We start from the raw sequence: 23,687 nt of genomic DNA on the forward strand, positions 1-23,687 counted from the left end.
AGGCTGCTGATACACAAAACATTGTGGAATTCAGAGAGACAGAAGGAAAGAAATAATTTTAAATCTGTAAAGAAGGACACATTCCTCGGAATGGAGATTCCTGGGTCCTCCTTCTTTTTCAAGTAATGGTAGGTAGATATATTTCTCATTTGGGAATCATAAGATAAGATGTATGAGAAACACTGAGAATAAGAAAGAATAGCAAGGATTATTAGCCAGCTAGTAAATAGCACTGATAAACCTACATCTGTTGCACAGAAGAAGGAAGTTTTCAGACTTTTTAAAAAATCAAATATTTAATTAAAGGTTTGCCCCTGTGCATGTTAGATTGATTTTTAGATTTCAATTAATTCTTAACAGAGATTGATGGAGAAAATTAAAAATAAATTGTTTGCTTGTGAGTTAACAGTATCACTAATTAGGCTTCCCAAATGTAGAATATAGACTAAACTCAACTCTTATTTTACCAGCGGGAGTTTGGACATTGATCCACAGGGATGTAGCTACAGCAAGATAGTCTTAAGAGTTTGTGACTGCGTTTGTACTTTTGCGCTTGGGCCAAGTGGCAAGGGGTAGCTTGTATAGGGACAGAGTCCTGTAGAGGACTCTGGCTATGCTCACAGTCCATTCACATGTAATTACGTGATGAAGTTACTATTTTTTTGAAAGTTCTTGCAAATCAAAATTTCCAATAGTGCTTGGACTTCAGAAGCTATTTGGTTCTTTCCCCACCTTCTGGAACATTATTTGGGAGGGAAGAATTCAGCTCCTACTACATCCTGGTGTGCAAAGTGATGTTCTTGCCTGTAGTATCCTAAATTAGCTAGAAGTTTAGCTATGCAAAGATGTGATCATGGGATAAGTTATAGTGGGAATGTACATTGCATCGTGTACTCTACAGTGAACCTGAAGTTGTTCATCTCTCTTCCACTGAATGGGAAGTCATCTCAAACTACTTCATGTTGACAAAAGATGGGGGTATGCACACAGATTAGTACTGTGAAGCTGTTCACATCCAACCTACCTCATGCTATATTGTTCCTGAGCTCAGTACCTAATTTTTAGGGTCACCAGTTTTGCATATACGTGGAATTAAAGCTATTCTACTCAGTTTGTCTGAAGTGAAACCGTATCAGAGGTTCTACAAGTAAGTACATAGGCAGAAATTAAAACGGGATTAAAAAATGCACAGTAAAGTGATCCTAAGATAAATTGAAGTCTTTTGAATCATCATTTCTGGAACCAGAAGGGAAATCTTACCTCCTTTCACTAGCCAAAGGTATTTTCTCTTTGGCAGCAGGCTCTGATTTCTGGTCATATGGGGATGGTGTGCAAATTGGCACCATCTACTCAGTTATTATTGATCACCAGAGCTCACTCTCTTATACTCTCTCTACATATGGATGTTGTTCTGCATAGCAGAGCATGCAATTCAGTTACATTTTGCATTCTGTGTATTGAAGTAGGTGTCTTTCGGAACATTTTTTAATAATATATTTAAAGATGTTCCTTCTGCAGTCTTTCTAAAATAGAAGCAATTTATCATTGAAGACAAATATTTTTATCAAAAGTATGTTTTGTATTTATGGGATATATTGGATAAAGTTTTGCAATACGTTTATCTTTTTATTGAGAAATGACTTGAGAATGAAGATATGTGGAGAATGGGTAAGCCAGTAACTTTTCATGTACACTGAGCACTGCACACAGAATCCAAGCGGGTGAATAAAACATTTGAACTGAAATGCAATAAATACGGAATTGCATTTTGAATATAAACAAGGTATGCATATAAATTTGGAAACTCTAGTATCAGCAGCCTGGGGACAGGATTCCTCATATTTTCTTCAAGACCTATGAACATAAACCTAAGAACAAAGTAGGACTACATTCAGATAATCTGAATTCCATCTGCATCTCTAATCATATCTGGGTTTCTTATGGTCTGGCCTACAAGGCCATATATGTAACTGATAGATAAACCTATCCCGGCCAAAACCAGGACAGTAACAATAGCACTCAACTGCTTTAGCACAATTTTAGCCATCTGAATTTGAACTAAAGGTACAATATTTGTGATATTTGCTACCTGCAACATGTTCCACATCTTTGTCATGCTTTCTGTACTTTTGCTTCAGCCTACTGTTTTTCTGCTGCTTAGTTTGCCTGCCTCTTTCATTTATTCTGCTCTGACCCCTACCAGTTACCTGTGTGAGCTTCTGCCATGTCTTCTGCCACCTGTGGGATTGCCATCTTGTCTTTACTTATACAAGTAGCTAAATGGGAAATTTGCATTATAATTAGAAAATAAGATTTCAAATCAGCTTTCAGGACTGGCCATAACTAGCTGAGAGGTGCCTGGGAATAAAAGAAATCCTGAGCAACTGAAATGTGTCACATTTAACAGCGAGTAATTTCCAATGTGTTGCAGGCAAATGTGTAATCAGAGTGAACAGGAAGAAATGTCCGTCCTACAAGTATTTCAAAATATTGGTGTGTACAATTTGCATCATACGGACAACCTGTCACACATCTTTTTGGCAGGGTATCATGCAATACACTAAAGAAGGGAAATACAGTGGGATTTCCCACCTTTCTATACCTAGAATGGCTTTCTTTCTAAAGCACACTGGAGTTTGGTACTGGGCATAACCCGCATGAAGCTGGCAGCGAGGGGATGCAAGCAGGGCTGGAGCGAAAGAACTGCACAAGTGGGAACTGAGCAGAGGACTTGGGGGAGTTATGTTTCTGGCAGGACTGTGGCCAGTGAAGGAGCCAGTGCCAGAGCAGTGGAGGAAAAAACAAGGAGCCACCAAAGAAGAGGAACCACAACGTGCTGACCCCAATCTGCCGCACTGCCCACTGCAGGCGTAGCGTGCAGGCAGCAAGGGGATTGGAGATGGGAAGGGGCAGGAGCGGTGTCTGGAGAGGAGTCCAAGTGTAGTTCGCTAAGTGTTCGTTTGTTTGCCTGTTTCTATTTTTCGGTAGCAGAATCAGTAATTAAAAGTTTGTTAGTTGGCCAATAAATTAAGTAGGATTCCCTGATGTGAAACTTGTTTTATAGCCAGCGACAGACTACGAATCACAGTGTTTGTGGCTATTCTCAAAACATTTGGTACAGTTCTTAAAATTAGATTTGCTGAAGTCAGATGAGTCAAACAGCCTTCTCCAATGAGGTGGCCAGCTTGGTGGGTGAGGGGTGAGCAGTGGATGTCATTCACCTCTATTTTAGTAAGGCTTTTGACACTGTCTCCCATGGCATCCTCATAGGCAAAGTATGGGTTAGGTAAGTAAGTAGGTAATGAGGTGGATTTAAAACTGGCTGAGCAGCTGGGCCCGGAGGGTTGTGATCAGCAGGACAAAGTCCAGCTGGAGGCAACTGACTAGTGGTGTACCCCACAGGTTAACAGTGGGTCCAGTCCTGTTCAAGGTCTTCATCAATGACCTGGACAGTGAGACAAAGCGCACCCTCAGCAAGTTCACAGATGATACAAAACTGGGAGGCAGGGATGATACACCATATTAAAAATGTTTATTATTAAAAACCACAAAAAATATTTCTTTTTGAAGCAAGATACTACTTTTAAATGTGCACCATTGTCCAGAATTGCTTCTTTACCTGAACTCTGAGAGCTTCTCCTACCTCTGCTGCCACAGCTTTCACCAACATTGGTGAACATTTCTTAAGAAATGAATTAATATAGAACTACTCAATAAAAATTACTTGGAGCTGAGTAATTCCATGTTATATCCTTCTTTCGGTGACATTACATCTTAGAGAGGAATGAACAGTGTGCTGCTGGCCAAGTTAATTATCCTACTTTTCCTGAATTTAGTATGTCAAAGGTCTTTTGGTTTCTTAACTCAACAAGGAAGAAAATGTATGTAGGTTTATTTTATTATTCTCCTGACCTTCTTCTGATATTGCCTGGAGTTTATTTACATGCAGGGAAGGATAGGTACCTTCAAGTCTTTGTGCTTTTTTATTGTATGCAAGTCAACTAGATATGAAAATGTGTTACTTCCTTGATTCTACCATCACCAGCAAACTCTTATGGGTCAGTGAGTAGAAAGCAAAACAAACAAAAATTGTGTTTATGTAGCAGAACAAGTGTAATAAATAGTTGTTAAACCATCCTGCAAAGATATTATGGTCTTCAAATCCATCTTTTATTTGATTTTTGATCACCTTTTAAATTTTTTCTGGCAGGACAGGCAAGTAGAAATTTATTTTCATAGCACTATAATGAATATAAGATTTAATACCTTATACGTTTCTTTCCTTATAATTCTCCTTCTACTCCTTTTCACTAAGCTTGAGAGTCAGCTCCACTCATCTAATGTCATTTAGCAATTTAAAAGATATGCGTCTAATCTAAATTTGCTGTCTAGGTTCCGCTTACAGTCAGTGCAGCAAGACAGGCACTAAAAGAAAATAGTATACTTTGTAGCAGGATAGGTTATTTTGCTGTATAGGATACGGTCTAGTAGGATATCTGAGGTGTTTGAGATAGCTGAGGTGAGTCATTCTTTGATGCTTGTCTGTCCCCTTGACTCTACAATGGGAACCCAGGACATCACCTCAGACTAGCAGTCCAGCTTCAACACCTTAAGTCTGATGACATGAAGCCTACATGAATTTGCCGGTTTTTCATGTCATATTTCACTCTGGGCCAGGAGCTGAGCCCATTATGAGTTTTCTTTGATACAGTACTTACAGAGTAAGCTCCTGAAAGAAGCAGTCATACCTTCTATTAATTCCTTATTACAGTTGACCTCTGCTGCTGTGGTTTTAAGAAAGGCTGTCCTTGGTACCCCTCATTTTTATTAGCTAAACTTTTTATCATACAAGCTGGTAAGAAAAGTAATTAAATTTACCAGATGTCACTCTTATTTCATAATTTGTTGCAGTTAAAAGCCATAGAGAGAACACTTGAAATGAATTAAAGTTATGGCCTCTTAAAGAAGATACATGACATTTCACTGTAATGTAAACTTTTATGTCCACCAGATATTTATAATATTTTCAAGGATAAGATGAGAGCTTTGTTATTTAAAAAAAAAATTAAAATTGCCCTTCATAGTGCAAATTCTTACACTAACAATATTTAATATAGAAAATACAAGTTTTCTTATCACGCTGGTGGTTTCTTTTCAAGCTTCTCATGAATCTGTCCCCCCTCACCTGGCTCCTTTTAGTTGTCTGTCCTTTATATTGAATTTTGAATGAAACTTGTAAAAATGTCAGCCTGGCTCCTTTAGGGACTACAGTTGAAATCATCGAGGTTGGATTGATGGATGAGGCCATAAGAGGTTGGGCTGGCTGACAAGGTTATCCTTACCAGCTGTCTACCCATCCCTACTGCATGGGTGTCTGTGCTGCTTGTCAGTCAGCTTTTAAACTACTGCTGTTTACTGTGTAATGTTTTAAGGCAGACTGTAATCGGTGATAGCTTACTTTAATTTAAAATGCTGCGCTGCAAATGGTGATGGTTCTAAAACTCACTGTTGAGCCGCTCAGACATCTGTGCAGTAAAGGCAGGCTGGACAGCTAGGGTGGCAACAGTGACAGCTGTCCCAAGCAAAGCCAGCCCTTTCTGACATTCGAGAGTCCTTTATTTTGTCTTTGCTTTTTTGTGTGTTTTGGTTTGGTTTGGTTTGTTTCAGGCTATAATCAGCTTGCTGTCTAAGAACCCCAGCTTTGAAATGTTTTTGAATGGGAATGTATAAGAATCCCAGTAGCGTTTTGAGATTTCACTACAAAATCCTAAAATGTTTTTAATTCTTGTCTGTAGGCTGGAGCAAATGTGCTGCTGCAAGATGTTAATGGAAACATTGCACTTGATTATGCCATAGAAGGGACTGAATCTAGCAGCATCCTTCTGATGTACTTGGAAGAAAATGGTAAGTCAGCTCTCCAGCTTCTGGAATGTTTTTGGTGAAGATGACATAAAAACAAAAAGGATGGATATTGATTTGACATTAGTCAGCACTGAAGCCAGTGGAACTATATTAGTTTGGAGATGAAGGGGGAGGAAGATGATTTGGAGTCACAAAAGTTTTCAATGCATTTAGATTGGAACAACTAACAAAGGTTAGTGGCAGTGGTCATCGTCAGATCTGCTTTTGCCCATTCATACGGAAATGCTAGAATGTGAATTCAAAGCAGAAAAACTGCAGTAATGCAGAAGCTTTTAAAACAACTAATTTAACAGTGTGAGGACCAGGTTTCACATTTTGTTTCATTTCACGTAACATGTATAGCCTCAGAGTATATTTTTTCCAGTAACAGACTGTTAAATAAATCTCTGCAAATCATCTGAATGGAAATTTATATGAAACTTTATCACATTCAAAAATATTAGTGTTGGTTTTGGTTTGTATTGAGAAAATACTGTAGCTAGATGTCTATTATGAAGTATGCTTAATACGTTATAGATGACAGGACCTGTATTGAAAAAAAGGGTTTGTTATTCACCAGTTCCAAACTTAGATAAGGGTTCTGAAGTGAGATTTCTAGCATTGCTTTTGACTATAATAGGTTGCCTTAACATTGTATGTGGCTCGTCGTAATACTGAGGAAAAGGTATTAATCAGAAATAATGAGCAGCGATGTAAAAATGTGTAATTTCAACATTGCCTCCATATAAGAAATCTGCTTTAACATAAACTAAGTTAATTTATATCCTGTTAATGAACACTTAAAAGAGAAGTTAATTTAGACTGGCAAGGAAATCACACTCAGTGTCAGGTCCTATACTGTTAGTCCATAGCACATCCAGTGTATTACACAGGTATATTTTATAATTTTGCTTCCTTGGTGCCGGCAATGTCTTCACAGCTCATGAGCTCTGGTTTTGGATTTTTCTAATGTCAATACAGGTATTAACTTCTAAAAACTTTATTGCCTTGCAGAATGCAGATATGTGGAGTCTAAATGCTCCAAATACTTTGGCTGTTGTGGTATTTAACATGTAGCATACAACAAGCATGTAGCATACAACAAGATGTAGTCTGCTTACTTGCAATTATTCATGCAAATCTACCAGAAAATGCTTCCTCTTTCCTTGGTTTGTCTTTCTTGTTGTTTGGTTGCAAAATGAAATAGATTTGGAAAAAAAAAGAAAAGGAAAAGATTTGCTAGTTTCTTGGCAAAGTGTCTACATTGAAGGAACCTATATGGAAGAGTGATTTTTATGACTCTAACATTATCAGTGTTGCCTCTTTTCCACTAGATAGGAGAGACGCCATTCCTCATTAAACAATGATTCTGTAAATGTGGGAATTTCCAAAGAAAAAAACCTAAACATTATGAAGGTGAGATCTATCTCTACTAACTTTAGATAGCTAAGCCTGAGCTAATGATCCAGACCTTTTCTTTTGGTCAATAGAGAGAAATAGGAAATGCATGTATCATTTCAGCTCTTCCTAACATGGCTAGGTGAGGAGAACTGACTTCCAGGACTGTTTCTTTCTGCTGACTAATAAGAACTTAAGTTGCCAAGTAGTAGTTTATCAGTCTTAGTTTCAGACTGTTAAGGTAGATCAATCCTACCCCTTAATTGCAGTACTGTGTGAAATCCTGGCCTTTGGGTGATCAATGACAAAATGCCCATCAACTTTGCTTGGTCTGTTACTATTCTTGTAACAATAGGCAGCTCAAAGTAGCCTTATTTCACACTTCTTAGTTTTTAAAATTTAGTTAGTATCTTCTGAAATATTTGTATAGCCTACCATGGTTAATAATAGTAATTGAGGAGGGAATCCTTGAAGGAAATAAAGCTGTCTGGATAAGTATGAATTACTTTGAATTGCCCAGACTAAATGTTTCTCTGTGGACTGTTTTCGTGAAGCCCTCATCATTGCAGTAATCCCCATGCACACCTGCATATGCATACCCCAACACAAAGCAATGTCACGGCCAAAAATCTTGTTCTACAAGAGCATTAGCTGATCCTATAGTAAATACCATCTTCAGCTTGTAGTGTTGTGAAACACCCATCTATAGTCTCACCCTTTAAATACAGTGTATAAGGCACATTTCCCCATTCTCTGTACTTCCCTGCATTCCTAAAAGGTTTCCTTAATATTCTCCGTTCAGTTGTGCAGCCTGGTTTACAACGTTAAGAAGAGATTGCTGTGTAAAACAGACTATACTCTAATTATTGCCTCTAATTGCAGAGTTCACAGGGAAAAATAAAATCAAGTGCCTTACGGCTCGGCTAACAAGAAAACAAGAAGCTATCAATTTACTTTGATGAAACAAAGTAAGATTGGAATAAGTAGCTTTGATGCCACAGAAAACTTTGTTAATTGGGGACATTAAAGTTCTTAGAAGTCTTGTGCGTTTATAATTTCTTACAGATTTCATCACTGTGGTAGTTCACTGTATCTGTTTAACTGCACTACAGATCTTAGTGAGAGAACTCCATCTTCATTGTCGAAGATAACCTAATTTACTCTGTGGAAGGCCTGGAGCCATAGGTGATAAAGATAGCCTTACGTGCATTTAATGATTTATATATTTTAAAATATTTTTACTTATTTACTGAACTTAGTTCTTTGAGTTCTGTTTGTGAATGGTCTGTTAGGGCACAGGAGTATCACAAGTGCAAAGTAAAGTTAATCCTCTAGCAACTGCCTGAAAGCTTTCATATATATTTTATTGTTGTTATGGAACATAGCTCATCAGGACATTATATGGAGATTATATTACTGAAGTCTACGTGAAATGCTGTGTATTTCATTAAAATACTCTCTTCTCCTGTACAGAAATCAGCTTTCTCTAATGTTACATTATGTTATGTAACTGATGTTACATTGTATACTGAAACTAATTACTGATTGAAGACAGCAAACTTTACTTACCTAAGGGAAACAAGTTGAGGTACATATCCTCTGTATATTAAGAGCATTCTTTGTGTTGGGTAATAATTCTAGTATACTAGAAGCTTCATTTAAGATACCCCTAATCAAGGATGGAAGGGAAAATACGGCATCCAATTTCATATTTAGGAAAGTGGTGGAAATAGCTGAACTGTACGGTATTTGATCATGTCCTAGGAGCACTCGGAAGCCTAGTGTGCTCCTGAGCTCCAGGACTTTATTGAGGTTGATTTATCTAAATCAAGTGTCTGGTAGTCACTCTGTAGCAAACCCTCCTTAGAGCAAAAGAGATGCTTCAAACATAGGTATCATCAATGGGTCATCTGAATTACAATCTGAACTGCATGCTTCTTTCCAAGTGCTATGAAGGGAGCCTAGAATGACTAGCTGAGATGTAGAAGTCTGCTACATAGGATGGAATTCAGTTTAAGGTTATGATATTTAAATTTACAGGTCTATATGTAGGTGCCTATACACTGGCTTTGGTGTCTAAATTCCTATTACCATTAGTGGAGTTCTATGAAGTACTGTCACTAGAGAGCAGAAGGGTTATTCATTTGACCGGCCACCAGGAAAACACTGGTAAACACTGTTAAATTTGTTCTGCGCCAAGATATCATTGGCTTTGCACGTTACTGGTCTTCTTGGTTTGCTATGAAAAGAAAGTCATGACATTTAAGGACTTTGAAAAATAAGATGGGGAGACCATCTGCTACAATGTCCTGCCAAGGCAAGGCCAAATGAGAGTAGCCCACGTTACCCAGGGGCACGTTGGGTTGGAGATTCTACAATCTCCCCAGGCTCCCATTCCAGTACTGAGCCATCTTCATGTCATTTTTTTTTCTTCTTATTTTCAGTTGAAATTTTCTTTGTTGCAACTTACACCTGTAGCCTCTTGTCCTTTCATTATTTACCTCCAGGAAGTGTCTCCCTCCAGGGGTGAAATGAAAATATTAGGAAGTGTAAAAAGGTTTTTTTTTTCACTACTTGTCCTGTTTTATTCTGAACCTGGTTGATTATTGGAATCATTGAGAAAGTCCACCTGGCACCTTCTGTAACCTTTATTTAGATTAATATCAGCTTTATATTTTAAAGCAAATCTTTTGTTGTATTAATGCCATTTAAAAAATATCAAACTTTAAATGACTGCTAGTGTGTTCTCTTTGTTTTTAGAGGCAGAATGTTCTACTGTAGAAGTGTGTCAGTGAAACTCTGATTATGGCATATGATCCTTATGTTTCCTCCTTTTCCTTTAGGCTGTTTTAAATATTTAATGCTTTGAAGAATGCAACATTTTGGTTACTTCCTTTCTTGGTATTTAGTTGCGTAGTGGATTAGATGACTCAGATATAAACCACAAATGAGTGACAGATATTTCTTGCTTCCGTATTTGACAAGTGACAGGAGGTAACACATTCACTGTGTAATTTGTTTCCAGGAAAGAGGTGTTCCCTTTTGTCCTCCAAGATCTCATGCTTCAGCTTTCAGTAGGATAACTGTGTGTTCCAAGAACATCGGCCTTGTTATTTAATCTGAGAAAACAGCATCTGGATATTTACTACTTTTTTTTTTAAGAGCTGTCTAACTATCCTACACATCTGAAAACAAAATAGTATCTTTTTTGTCTATTGTATAGTGAAAGTTTATGCACTAGCAGATTATTACAAAAACAAAAGAAAACCATCTGTTGTGATTTTTTTTTTTAAAGAATGACTGTATTTAAATAACATATCTACCTGAAGGTATAGATGGCTTTTCTTTTTCTACTATGACTCAAGTACAGAAAAAAATGGTTATTGCTTTTCTACAAAGTATTCTTTTTGTTTTTAACAATTCACTTTCTGTGGGATAAATGAATTTAAAATAGCTGGTTAAAGGTTATCGACCTTTGATGGTAACAGAGATTTCGTGTACTTAATCAAAATCTTTTATAGTATTCCAAGCTGTGTGAATAATGGATTTGTTTTGTTCTCTGAATATTAAGGGGATCATATTCAGGTGTCTCAGAAAATTGTATATAGAGCCAAAATCAGGTGCAAGTCTTATCCATTTAGATAGTTTTTTATGGTTTATATTAGTTAAAATATTGTGCAGATTTCAAAAAAATAGACCATGGTTTATTAAATTATTACTAGCAAATGGATTAAGCCTTATTTTTCAGCTGCAAAGTAGAAGGAATAAGTTTCTTTTTCTGCCTTGCAGCAGTAGGTAGAATCAAAAAAATAGAAGCTAAGGATTAGTACAGAATCCTACACTGAAGAAAGTGTTTAACATTAGCCAGAAACAGTCAACTCATAAATTACTACAATAAGAAGAATTTCCCTGAAGCCAACAGTTAACAACATAAGGGAAATAACATGTGCAGGAAAAGCTGATTCAGAAAAGTAGTGGGCAAAGGATTAAGGAAAAATTTACTGTAAGACTGACACTATACAGTAATCTAGAATGTGATAGGAAGATACATCCAAAAAATTAGTTTGGTTTAAAATTTGAAGTAATTTGAAATTATTCATAAAATTTGGTGTGGTTGGGCTAAAAGCCGAACTCCCACCCAGCTGCTCACTCATTCCCCCTCCTGAGCAGGACAGAGGGAGAAAATAGGATGAGAAAGCTCGTGGGTCGAGATAAAGACAGGGAGATTGCTTACCAGTTACTGTCACAGGCAAAACAGGCTCAACTTGGGGAAAATTGCCAATTGGAATAGATTCAGGTAGTGAGAAACAGAAAGACAAACATTAAAGCAACACCTTGAAACATTTTGTTACCCATATGTTTCTATCAAAGGGAAAACCTTTAAACTCACTGTGCAGACTTTTGGCACTTGAATTAACATTTTAAGTTATAGGCAGTACTTTGTGATCTACTTTGTAACTGATGCTAGAAGGAGAACTGGCATCTCCTTGGCTAATAGGCTTTGCAAAGATTTTAAAAAATATTCTGAAGAACATCAGAAACTGGGGATGCCCTTTTAGTATCCTTTCAAACAACTTACCGATGACTAATCTAATTCTGTTACCATCAGAAATAAATTATCATTTTTTATAGAATTTCTGAAACTATAACATTTAGCAAGTTAGAAAATTTCAGTGCCTGGAGTGCACCCACAGGCCCTGCAACCTATCCCCGCCACTCCCAGGGGCTTGGCTGCCTGTGCTCAAAGCCAGCTGTGATGCGGTACAGCTGTGTAACCTGGGAGCAGTTGGCTGAGCAAAGAACTAGGTTGTGAGGCAGAGCTGGGAGAAGCCTTGTCATGATCTTTCACCCATCCTTTGGCTCGGGGAGCCACATCAGGTCCTCGCCCTTGGTCCTTGCTTAAGGTATGTCTATGCCCAGCCACAAACCTTGCTGATCCCAGCCCTGAACCACTGACTTGACTTGCTGGCTTCACCTGATTTGTCTGGATTTGTTGCTAGAGACTTTTCTGGCAATCACAGGACTGTCGGTTGGCCCTGATTCCCATCACCAGACCTGCTCGATTTTCTTGTTTGGGTACTGTGGGGCTGTGCCCTGGTCAGCAAGGACACTGCCCTGCCTGCCCTGTGTTCACCCTCAGCTCCTGGCTCCCTGGCATGTGTTGAGTAGCCTGCTTTTACCCCTCTCTCACAAAAACATCTAACCATAACATATTAAGACATTGCAGAGAAATCCTGAGTATAGAAATACTGTATGTGAAGAGCTCATTTCAGACATGATACTTATCACAAGTAAGCAGAGACAATGATACACTTGTTTGCTTCTGTGTTCTAGTATTAATATTACAAATAAAATAATAAACATGCAAGACATATCCACAGATGAATGCTTTAGTATTAAGCCTTGAGATTGTGCCAGTCTGTTAAAATAAATTACAAAAATTATTTTTGTTTTCATACAAGTTAAGAGACAGAGTTCATTTAACCGATTTTAGCTGGAAGGGTCATCAACATACTTATTATCGAAGAGATAGGGAAAAAAAGCGTATTTCACTAGAGTGGGAGAATAGTCACTGATTTCTACATGAGGAGGAGATGGGAATTTAATTTCTGATAGCATTTTCAGACTAGAAGGAAATAAACTAAACATCCTTCACTAAGCTTATGTAACAATATCTTTAAAGGCAAAGAGGTATAACTCACCAACAACAATCAGTCAGTACTTCTGCAGTGAATTAGAGCTACATGCCTCAGTGGTTTTGCAAGTGTACATTATTTTGCAGATACTGAAAATATTGACTTACCTTCTCACATAATAAATGTTGCTGAAATGTATCTGTTCCTATGCTGACCTTTGAAAATCAGATGCACATAATGCCAAATGATATGTACAAGAGCTACTGAACAATATAATTTAACAAAAATAATGCTCTTTACAAAGCTATCTAGTAAGCAGCCTGAAAAGTCCTTCTAAAACTTTAAGCAAATAAAGCTAGATAAAGTAACAGCTACACCTGAATATTTTCATGAATGAAAATGAATATTTCAAGAATGGTACCATGACTTTTTTTTTGTCATTAATTGTTTGTGAACATGTCTATCCTATACTATGCTGCACAGGAGAAAAAAAGAAATTCTAAACCACAGTATCCCCAGAATTACAGAAGAATACAGACAGGCTTATCACACTTGGGGTGAAAAGAGCCTTGCTGTGTTTACAGCTCCGTGCAGGAAGGGCAGATATAGACAGGGTGAGAGAAGACTTAAGTAAGGCAAGAGGAGAGTTTGGCTTCTCAAAGCTGTTGCAAGTTTTTAATGTACATTTGTGTTTGCAAGACAAGACGATATTGACCTCTCCTAAAGACCGTTAAGCCCGTTGGACAATGAGACGTGCAAGTTACAGAAAAAGTGGCTGCTGGGTGTGTGCAATGGGTATTTCCCAAAGAGCTTGAGTGTTTTGCTTTGTACTGTCACAGGAACGGGTATTCCCCTCGCAGATGGAGAGGTGACTTAGTACTGGACATTCCTGAGGAAAATATTTGCTATAGCAATTCTCAGTTCTGTTTGCCATGTATTTCTTTACCACTGCAACTTTTTGAAAGTTACTTTCCCTCTCTTTATCTGAGGTTTTTACATTCCTGTGGGTTGTCAGTTCTGTAACCGTATGCCAGAGAGGATGAGACAGCCAAAGCACATGAAATGGCCTTGTCAGGTGTTTTTCTTAAACAGTGCGAAGTAATATATCTTATAGCTTTTAGGTTACGCTCCTGCCTGTCATCTGCACTGATACTCATCACCAAATGATGTGCCCTGCAGGGTCACTACTGTTTTAACTGTTCCTTCTCCATCTCATCTCCTGCAGAATTTGTGAGCATGTAGCTCTTGTTCAGATTTTACAGGGTATTTGGAGCACGTTTTCTATCCTATGCCTTTCTTTTTGACTTTCCATTTTTTAAAATGTGAATCTGTTCCCATAGTACATGCCAATTTGATTTTCTTCCTCTATTTATTCATGCTGGCTGTCATCCCATTTCAGCTGAATATCTAAACCACATTTCCACTTTGAAAAGCAACGTGAAGGTCATTCTTTGATTCAGGCAGCAAGAGTTACTTACTGTATGAGTAACATTTTGTTGTTCCATCTAAACTCATGAAAAGTATCACTCCCTGGGGAGGGAGAGCGGACTCTCCAGAATTACAGACTTGATTAAGGGAAGGCAGTTATTGACCAGGTCTCCTTGTTTGAGCCTCAGAGAATGATACATGTGCACGCTTGGTAAATTTGCTTCTCAGCTCCCCGCTGGAGAAGCCTTCACTCTGAAGCCTTACAGTTCCTGAGTTCTTGGAATTCAAAACTCTGCAATTCTAAGATTGTTTTCATTCTATTTTCTGTAAAGGCAGAGGAAGGGAATCTCTGTTGTTTCTGTAGCATTTTCAAAACTCCCTTGGATATTTAAAAAATGAAGCCTGTGGAACCATGTCACTGTGGTAGCTCACTTGCCAGGCTGTTTACTGCTATTTGTTTAATGAAATGTGTATCATTCCTTTATATAACTATTAGTTTGAAGCCAGTAAAGCTGTCTTGAGATTTACATAGACTGTGCCTTTTGTTGCTATGTAGCATGGTTTATGCATTTTCTCTGAGCTGATGGGTGTAATTATATTTGTGATAGAATGAATATAGCAATTGATGGAGCTGAACTCTTCTTGATTTCTCCTTCGGCGTGAAAAAAGGTAATCTTTCAACAGCCAGGTTTTTTGTGGCCCCAGACAGGATGTACCAAGGTTCTATAAAATGCAATTTACAAGGTGTAAGGATCAATATTTCACTGTTAGTATAAGAATATACTGATAAGTTAATTCTCTGACCATGCGAAGCGTAAGTCAGTAGTAAATTGCTAGAAAAGGCTGAGTGGACTTCGCTGGCCTCTGCTCTCAACCTGTAGCCATTACTGTAATTTACATGAAACACGACTAAGCAAACAACCTGATAACAACTGTGTTTCACTCTCAGTCTTTTTTTTTTTTTTTCTTCCTGGGGAAAGTCAGAAACTGGTATTTCTAATTTGTGGATTGTGAACTTAGTTTTTGTTTTTGAGTGTTTGAGGTATTATTCACACACAAAAGAGATAGTATGTTAATTTCCACCTGTTGCCTCTCTCCTTGAAAAACAAAACTTATCCTAATTGTTTACTGGAGACATCAAGAGAAAGAAAAAATGCACATAAGTTCCGTCAGTAGTACTTAAAAATGGCCACTTCCATCAGGTGTAAAGTGATACAGGTATTTTTAAACTTTAATCTTTCTTACCTGACACCATTAGAAAGAGATTTATCATGACCAGTTAAGTTTCATTTCAGCTGCTCAGTCTGTCTATGTTATGTGTTTAAAAACTGAAGTCAGGGCTGCAAATGATTACTAATTTTGGGTGTACGTAGCCCTTCACACCACACAGTGTTTTGGAAATTTAAACTTATGCATTTGAGAGAGTCCTGTCACTGGGACAAGAATGTTAAACTATCAATTTACTGTTGCAAAAAGCAGGAAATAGGCAGAAACAGAAAGAAAAAAAGGCATTTAATTGATGCTATGTGGCATCAGTAATCTGTAAATGTCATCAGGTAGTTTTGAATCATTACTGTGAAATGTGATGAAGGCATAAAAACTTCAATTCTGACAAAATGAATACGTTGATTGTTAGGAGATACTCAGAACACCCTATGAAATCTGCATTGTGTTCCAGTCTAGCAACTGTCAGGCAATAGGTTGTTAGCACATTCTGCTTTTGGGTAGTTATCTAATTTAAGCTATCAATATCATATCTATATATGTTTGTCTGAATTACATTTATGTGAAAGATCACAGGTTTTAGTACAGATACAGAAAACATCTCATTTTCTCCAGCTTAGGTTTAGATTTGTGTTTTACATTTGGTGTCATTTAGTATCACTTAGGTGACAGGTGTGAAAATGTGAGAATAAGTAAATGTGGCCAGCAAGACAGTGCTCATGCTGAACATTTCACTTCAGAGCTGAAACTCTTAGAAATGCTGCAGGCAAATAAAATTCAGAACGTATAGCAGCGTGTATAGTAGCATGTTAGAGAAAGAAAATGATTGGGATTCTTTGCTAACTACATATGGTACACCCATTTATATGAGTTCCAAGGTAGATTAAAACTAAAAAATTTAAAATATGCTTTTACCCTGAAACATGCTTCAATTGTTTTAGTAATGTAAAAAACTGCAAGAATTGTTGAAGATAAAATGTTAAGTTAAATACATATTAATTAAATTAATTTATTGTCACTTTTCAGCTCACTGACAAATGTAGAAGAGAACCAAGAAATCATTTATTCATATGTTTTTTGTTATGTCATGGCCAGGGCAGAGAGGAAGGATTTTTATACTCGAATTACATTTTCTATATATGGATATAAGTGACCAGTGAAGCTAGGAGCGGAAGAATCAAGCCCTGAATTTTGGTTAGATATTCCAATCAAGCCACAGCTAGTTGCTAATTTAACCACTTAGCAATTTTGTTGTACCCTCTGTTTCTAATTTTAAATCTCTTCAGACTGGAGGCCATGCTTTCTTTTGGTTATAGACTGCCTTGCTTATCTTCCTTTTAAAACTGTACTTTGACAACTGTTTCTTTCAGTAGCAATGCTGACACAAGCAATCCCGCACCCTTCATTCCTTTCATCCCCTCCCATTTGTTCCTGCCTCCGTACCACATTTTCTCTTGGTTTATGGGGCCTTGCAATGGTCTAGGCTCAGCTGGAGAACTAATCTCAGTTAAAAATAACCCAGGCAGATAAAAAAGTGTTGAGTTTTAATGTCATTTGCTTCATTTCACAATCTCTCAAGCACTTGAGCTGACAGATTTGAGGGACTGGTCTGGGCACTGTGATGTATACACAGGGCTGAAAGAATGCAGCCAAAAATAATTTTCGTTAAATAAGACCCAAACACTTGAGTAGCTTCCTTAGAGTGTTTAATTCTTTTCCCATTCACAGCTATTTTCACAATCCCAGTGGATTTAATGATATTACAAGTGCTTTACCTACAACTGCTCTTGCCAGTCAGTAGATCAGGCCCGTTTATTTGATATTGCTGACTGACATTAAATCATCCATGTAGTGACTGATAAATAAAGGTATGAGTAAACTTGTTAGTAAATATAAGTAAACATGTTCTATAAATATACACTGAAGTCCAATTAAATGTTGATTAAGCTTTTTACAAACCCAGAACACAAAATCGTATATCTGTTCGTCATGGATGAATGAAATAGCAGAAAGTTTTAGCCTTTTCTTTTTTCCAGGTGTAGAGCTGAATTCATTGCGCCAAATGAAGATACAGAGACCTATGACAATGCTTACAGATGTCCGACAGCTCATATCAAGTGGAGGAAGCGTGAATCAAAAGAATGATGAAGGAGTTACCCTGGTGAGTGGGAATATGTAAACGTCACCCTGTGAATATGCATGTACTGCAACTGTGTATTGGTGAGCATGTTTGCAAGACAATTCTCTAAGAAGTGAAATGAGGTTATGCAAGATTTTGTTTCTCATCTGGCCTTTTGAAAATAGATACATGTCAATGCCGTGTATAGTACAGATTTTAAAATAGGCTAGTGCAACATCTGTGTCTTAATGACAGCTTTCTTACTCTTAGCCACTGAATATGCAACACAAAAATTAATACCAAAAACCCCTTAGCACTGTAGTTTAGAACTGCAGCAGATACTTGTGGTCTCTGACATTCTGTGTAAGAGAGGGCCTGAAACTTTGCTCAGTGATTCCTGTTTTAGGCTCATATCTTCTGGCTGAGCCAGGCTAAAACACTGTTTCATGAAGCTATCCCACCTTGATTCAGTGTAGTGAAGCATCCACTATATCAGTGGATAAATATTCCTTCTCCCAAATTTGCATGTTATTTGTAGTCACTGGGTCTCATTATACTTTTTCCTGCTAATAGATCTTCTATCCCTTTGTTTTTTCAAGATCGCTGCTTATTCAGCTATCAAATAATTTTAAAATTAATGTAATAAAATAATTTAAAATTAATGTATTTTTCCCTAGATAGCATGTCTGTGGGATGTTCTCTTTGCATATAAAATCTTCAACATCATTATCAATCTATAAGTGGTCATCATCAGCATTAAGATTTTGAATAACTTTTTAAAATTCTTTTGTGTTTTTCTGCAAATACTGTACTAAAATGATTAAAGGCACGTATTACTGAACATTATTATTATTATTATTATTATTATTATTTCAGCATTTATGCTGAATTACATTGCATGATACTGAATTAATACACTGAATCATTAGCATTTAATTCCATATTTTAATACCTGTGGAGTGTTTAAACTATAACTGAAAAAGTGACCAGCCTCATATCTGGGATTGTTGAATCCAGCCACTGGCTCTGTCTATGCAGAAAGCTATGACTTTTGGGGTGGCCACCCCAAGGCAGTTAGCTGTAGTTAAAAACAGGAGGGAAGCAGGGAGGGGTGTGAAGAAACTATGCAACTTTTAGTTTAATTCATAAAAGCATTAATTTAACTTCCAGTTTTCTGATACATTTAAGCTAAGCTGCTAAATCACAGTAAAATGCAAAGTTGTTTCTATTGTACTTTACTCTTATTGCTCCTTTAGTCTGAATTGGCGTAGTTAAACTGAGTTATGAACTTATCTAACTATCACTGTATAAAACCTTTTCTGTAGTTAGCTGGAATAGTTGAAATGCATGTCTGAAATATGTTTAACAGTACTGCAAATACTAGGAGAAAAGCATTGTGGACAGTTTGGGTTTTGTAATTTGCTTGGTGGGATGTTGACAAAGGGGACATTTTTTGCATGAACAGTTTTTATGTTGAACTTTGATTTTTTGAACTTCTTTCATAGTCTTGCAACAAGTAGCTACGGAGTGGATCATTTTGCTTTTGTTTGAGATTCCTATTATGTGAAACTTTTGTCTGAGAAACTGGTGGGAAATCCAGAATTTGTTAAACTGCTCTGTCTCTATTCATGGGTGTGGAGTCAGCCAGTCTGTGATAGCTGTATGTGTATCAAAGGGTTCTGGGAATAGTTTTTTGTTGCTCTACATCTATCTGTACAGAGAAAACAACAAATATCTCAGCTGTAAGTAGCAAATGAGATCTGTTTTCTCTTGATAGAATATATCTAAGTCCATATGTAAGTTAAGATGAATCAGGCAAAAAATTGATGCCATAAATACATAAATGGACACATTCTCATAGATTCATAGCACATACATATGTGAACATGCAATACAGACACAGAATGATATATGGCAAAATTAATTTTTCTGCTAAATTCTCCTGTAATAATTTTTTCTTTGAAAGATTTCAGTCATAAAATATTTCCTTTGTCCTGTGAGCTTTTAAACTACTTTAAAATAGCACTTGTCAAATTGATGTCTGAATAGAAAAAGTAATTTCTCTGTTAAAACAGAAGAAAAGCTGAAGCTATGTCAATTTATGGGAAAATGTTGAGGGTTTTGTACATTTGAAATTAGAACATTTATAGCATACAGAATTGGTGTTCTGCCCCCAGGGCAAGGGTATTCTGCCCCCTTTCCAGGGGAAGATTTTAGATGAGCTGTAATGTGTTTCATCCCTCTGCATCAAGCAGGTTCATAGAGAAAACTTCATGCATACTCTGCAGATGCAGCTGAACCAGAAATAGCAAGTAAGGCAAATAATATCCTGGACTCTATTTTTGATGTCTCCTATGTTTATAGTGACTTTGGAACTACACAGTTCTAGTAACAGGTTTATTGCAAGACCTTTTTCTTGCCGTTAGCCATCCATTTCAATCCTCAGAAAAATAGTCTCTTCGGCTAATATTACTTCAAGGGAAGAAAATCATATCGTTGGGCTACATGATTTGGGGATACCGGTTACCACCTATAAACTCAGTTCTCCATTTCTGCAATCTTCCTGAGCCCTGTTCTTACTGACCATCATAAGAATTGACTCCTTCTCACCGGGGATGAGCAATTATATTGTGCCAATTTCCAAATGCAAATTTTGTCCCCTTTGCTCCCAGAAATGGAGGGAATGTTTGAAATCATAGCAGAGAACCATGAGAAAATAAAGACCGCTAAACTGTAACCTGGATCGATCTCGTCATGTGACATGTGTGCCTCAACAGAGTTATTCACCATACATAAGAAACAATTTTGACCAAAACCTGCAAAAGACAAATTTTCCCTGACATAGGATTCTTTATTGCATTTTCCTCTTTTACTTGATTATTACCAGAGTAAATAATTTGTATCGCCCTACTATGTCTTTCTCTATGATCACTTTCTCTCTTTCTCTCTTCATGAGTCCTGTTTGGTATTATATTGCTTTTATATTTATTTTACATACTTGCTATTTGTATTAATTAAATAAAAAAATAAAATCTATCTTTTTTCCTCCCCCATCTCATTCTATAAATACCATTTATAGTGGAATTGATTGCTGATATAAATGCCAAACACATATAGAGCCTTAAATAGTAATATATTGCAAAAGTTAATGTCCAGTTTCTCAAATCAGCCATTAACAAAGATATTTTTGAGTTTCCTCTTTCCCCTTCTTGCCACTACAGTTTTCAGTACCGTATCACTCATACTGTGTTTGCTACTCAGAATGACAAGCCATGAGCAGACACAGCTACCTTTGAAGTTGTCCCTGCTTTAGCAGCAAGTTGCACTGCTTGACTTCCTGAGGTTCCTGCTGACCTGAGTTTCTGCCATTCTGTTACTGCATTTTCTGCCCTCTCCCTGTTCCACTTTGACTCTGAAATGAAGTTTACTGATACAGAAAATCAACTCAGATTATTAAAACAAATACTACTTAAAATAATTAAGTATCTAGGGAAGCAATGCAAGTAAAAGAAATAAAATCTCTGTGGTTCAAAATTGAGAAAGTATTTTTTGTGACTGTTTTTGTGCTGCAAACTCAATGTGCTTGGTTTGATTATGTGTTAATAAATTCATTTGGGAGTAAAGTAGTGTCAGCTTAGATCTGGGATATTGGAACTGCCACAAAAGAAAGTTAGGTCTAGGCCAAGCTCTGTTGAAATGTATGAATCTACCTGGGCTCATGAAGTTTGTGAAAGTGTTTGAAAGGCTGTTTGCTTTAAATTGTATGAAAAGTATCTAGTAAGACTAGATTGTTTAAGTAGTTCTTAATAAGCTAACATTCTTATTTTTTGGTGGGTTTTGTTTATAAATGCTAAAAAAGATTCTGCAGTGGTTTTCTAGTCCGTTGTTATCGCATGTATATTTTGTATTTGTCATTATCGTGATTTAGCCAGTTAGGTCTGTGGGGCAGTCAAGATACGCAATAGCGCGTCATGGGTTTTTCTGAGTTCTTTAAACTATTAAGATACTTTTATATTGTAGCTGCATGTGGCCTGCGCTAATGGATACAAGAATGTTGCATCTCTGATACTGGATCATGGGGCTGATCTCAATGTAGTGGATAATCAGTACTGGACACCCCTACATTTAGCTGCAAAGTATGGACAGGTAAAGCATGATTTTTTCACCTGCTTCTCTTTTCTTTGTGGTAGTCTTCTGTAGCAATAGCAAGTATTTTCAAGTCAGGGAGACTCTTCTGGTTTTAATGTGAAAAGCTTACGCATTCCTGTACTATAGGTGACATCTCAAATGACAGAGATCATTTGAGAATAAATATTGTAAATCTGTGAACCCAATACAGCTCATTAAAATCAATCTACTGTCAACAGCAGTTTGTCTGCAGCAAAAATGAAATTTGCACTGACATTTGAAAGGGAGACAAAATAAGCACTTTTGTCTGTTATTTTCTTATATTTTAATGTCAAACTCTTATTTTTAGCTAACTTTTTTTGCTGTGTATATTTCTGTGAATGAATGTCCAGGATTCACTTAACACAGCAGTCGCATTCAAAGTTTTCCAGTCACTGAGTTGTGGAAGGGTGCCCTGGGTTTGGGATTTGGAGGCCATGCCTAAACATGACTTGTGCCTCTTAATATCCTACCTTTTCACTTTTCCTTCATCCTCACTCTCCCCAGACATGCTCACTGAGCCTTTGTTATAGTCTGACCACTTTAGGAGAGCTCCCCACAGCTCCCACGGACCCACTACATGGCTCACAAATCACCACTTACCCACAGGTACCTTCCAAAAACCTCTGTGATGCATCCTAGCTCAGCCTCCCATGTTCCTGCCCTTTCTCCTGTCAGGTCTCTGCTGCAGCTCCTGGAAAACTCATCCCTTCCTATCTTTGTCCTCCACCAGGAGGGACTGGACCTGCTCTGCCATGGACACAAGGCTGAGCTTCCCAGTGTTGCTCTGAATACAAATTGCTTTCTTCTGTTCAGATCCTGCTGATGGCAGGGATATCCTTCTTGATGCTGTGAATGTAGGTGTACTGAGTTAGTCAGAAAATGCTATGAATTGTAGCTGTCAAGCCATTCCCCTGTTTCCTCAGTATTTTGCCATCTTGTAATGCATATTTCTATCGCTATCAACCATACTTTTAGACATAATTCAGAATGGCAAAAAGTTGTTGATGCTGAACAGGACTCTGTTTGGTTTTCTTTTTTTATTTTCTAATATAAATAAAAATCCTCACAGAATTCTGCTGGAGTATGAACTCCATAGTTAAATAATCTTAATTCTCTTTCTGATCTCAGTGGAAACAATCCCATTCATTTAGCTGAATCTCTAGCCACTGATTGAGAACTAGGATTTTTGGTCATGTCTGTTTCCGGTATCTCAGTTGCTTTTTGGTACTCATGTGAGTAAACCTGTGAATTACAAGATGAAGGTGGTGAGATACAAGAGGTGGGATCCAGCTGATTTTACTACACCCTTAGTGATCTGAATATGAAGCCAAGATTGCTTTTTTTTGTGGGGTTTTCTTTTCTTTTTTTCTTTTTTTCTTTTTTTTGAGTCGTTCACTTCAGGTGATCCACCTGTTAAGATTTAAGGAGTAGATTCTAAGCATGCCAAAATGTCTAATGAAAAGCAACAAAGACATGTATATAGATAGACAGACATAATTCAAGTATTTATGCATATGTATTATAATTCACCTGTCAGACTATCTTCTTTAGAAAACTGCTATGTATACAATATATTTTTAGGTTTGCAAAACCCTTTAAGGATACAATTCAGTACTTACGTTACATATTGATCCATGTCCTGTTGCTTATTAAAATGACGTACATGTATTTCCTTATTGCAAGTGTTCTCATTTTCATTGAATAAATGGCTTCCAACGTCTTTTCAGACTTCAGAAAATAAATAATACACTTTATAGCAAGAAGATAATAAAAATGTAGTGAACATAATAGTAAAAATAAATGTGTTTGAA

At 37.1% G+C, this 23,687-nt stretch overlaps 1 protein-coding gene across 1 annotated transcript in view; it reads left to right on the forward strand.

Annotated features, from left to right (window-relative positions):
• MYO16 (myosin XVI) overlaps window positions 1-23,687 on the forward strand; it is a 297,557-nt gene that overhangs the window by 58,676 nt on the left and 215,194 nt on the right. Inside the window, exons 4-6 of the mRNA XM_050904272.1 lie at window positions 5,796-5,904; window positions 17,624-17,748; window positions 21,727-21,852. Of these exons, the coding sequence (XP_050760229.1) occupies window positions 5,796-5,904; window positions 17,624-17,748; window positions 21,727-21,852 (360 nt within the window). The remainder of the gene's footprint in view (window positions 1-5,795; window positions 5,905-17,623; window positions 17,749-21,726; window positions 21,853-23,687) is intronic.

Source organism: Gymnogyps californianus, chromosome 1 (assembly GCF_018139145.2).
Source record: "Gymnogyps californianus isolate 813 chromosome 1, ASM1813914v2, whole genome shotgun sequence".
Taxonomy (NCBI): Eukaryota; Metazoa; Chordata; class Aves; order Accipitriformes; family Cathartidae; genus Gymnogyps; species Gymnogyps californianus.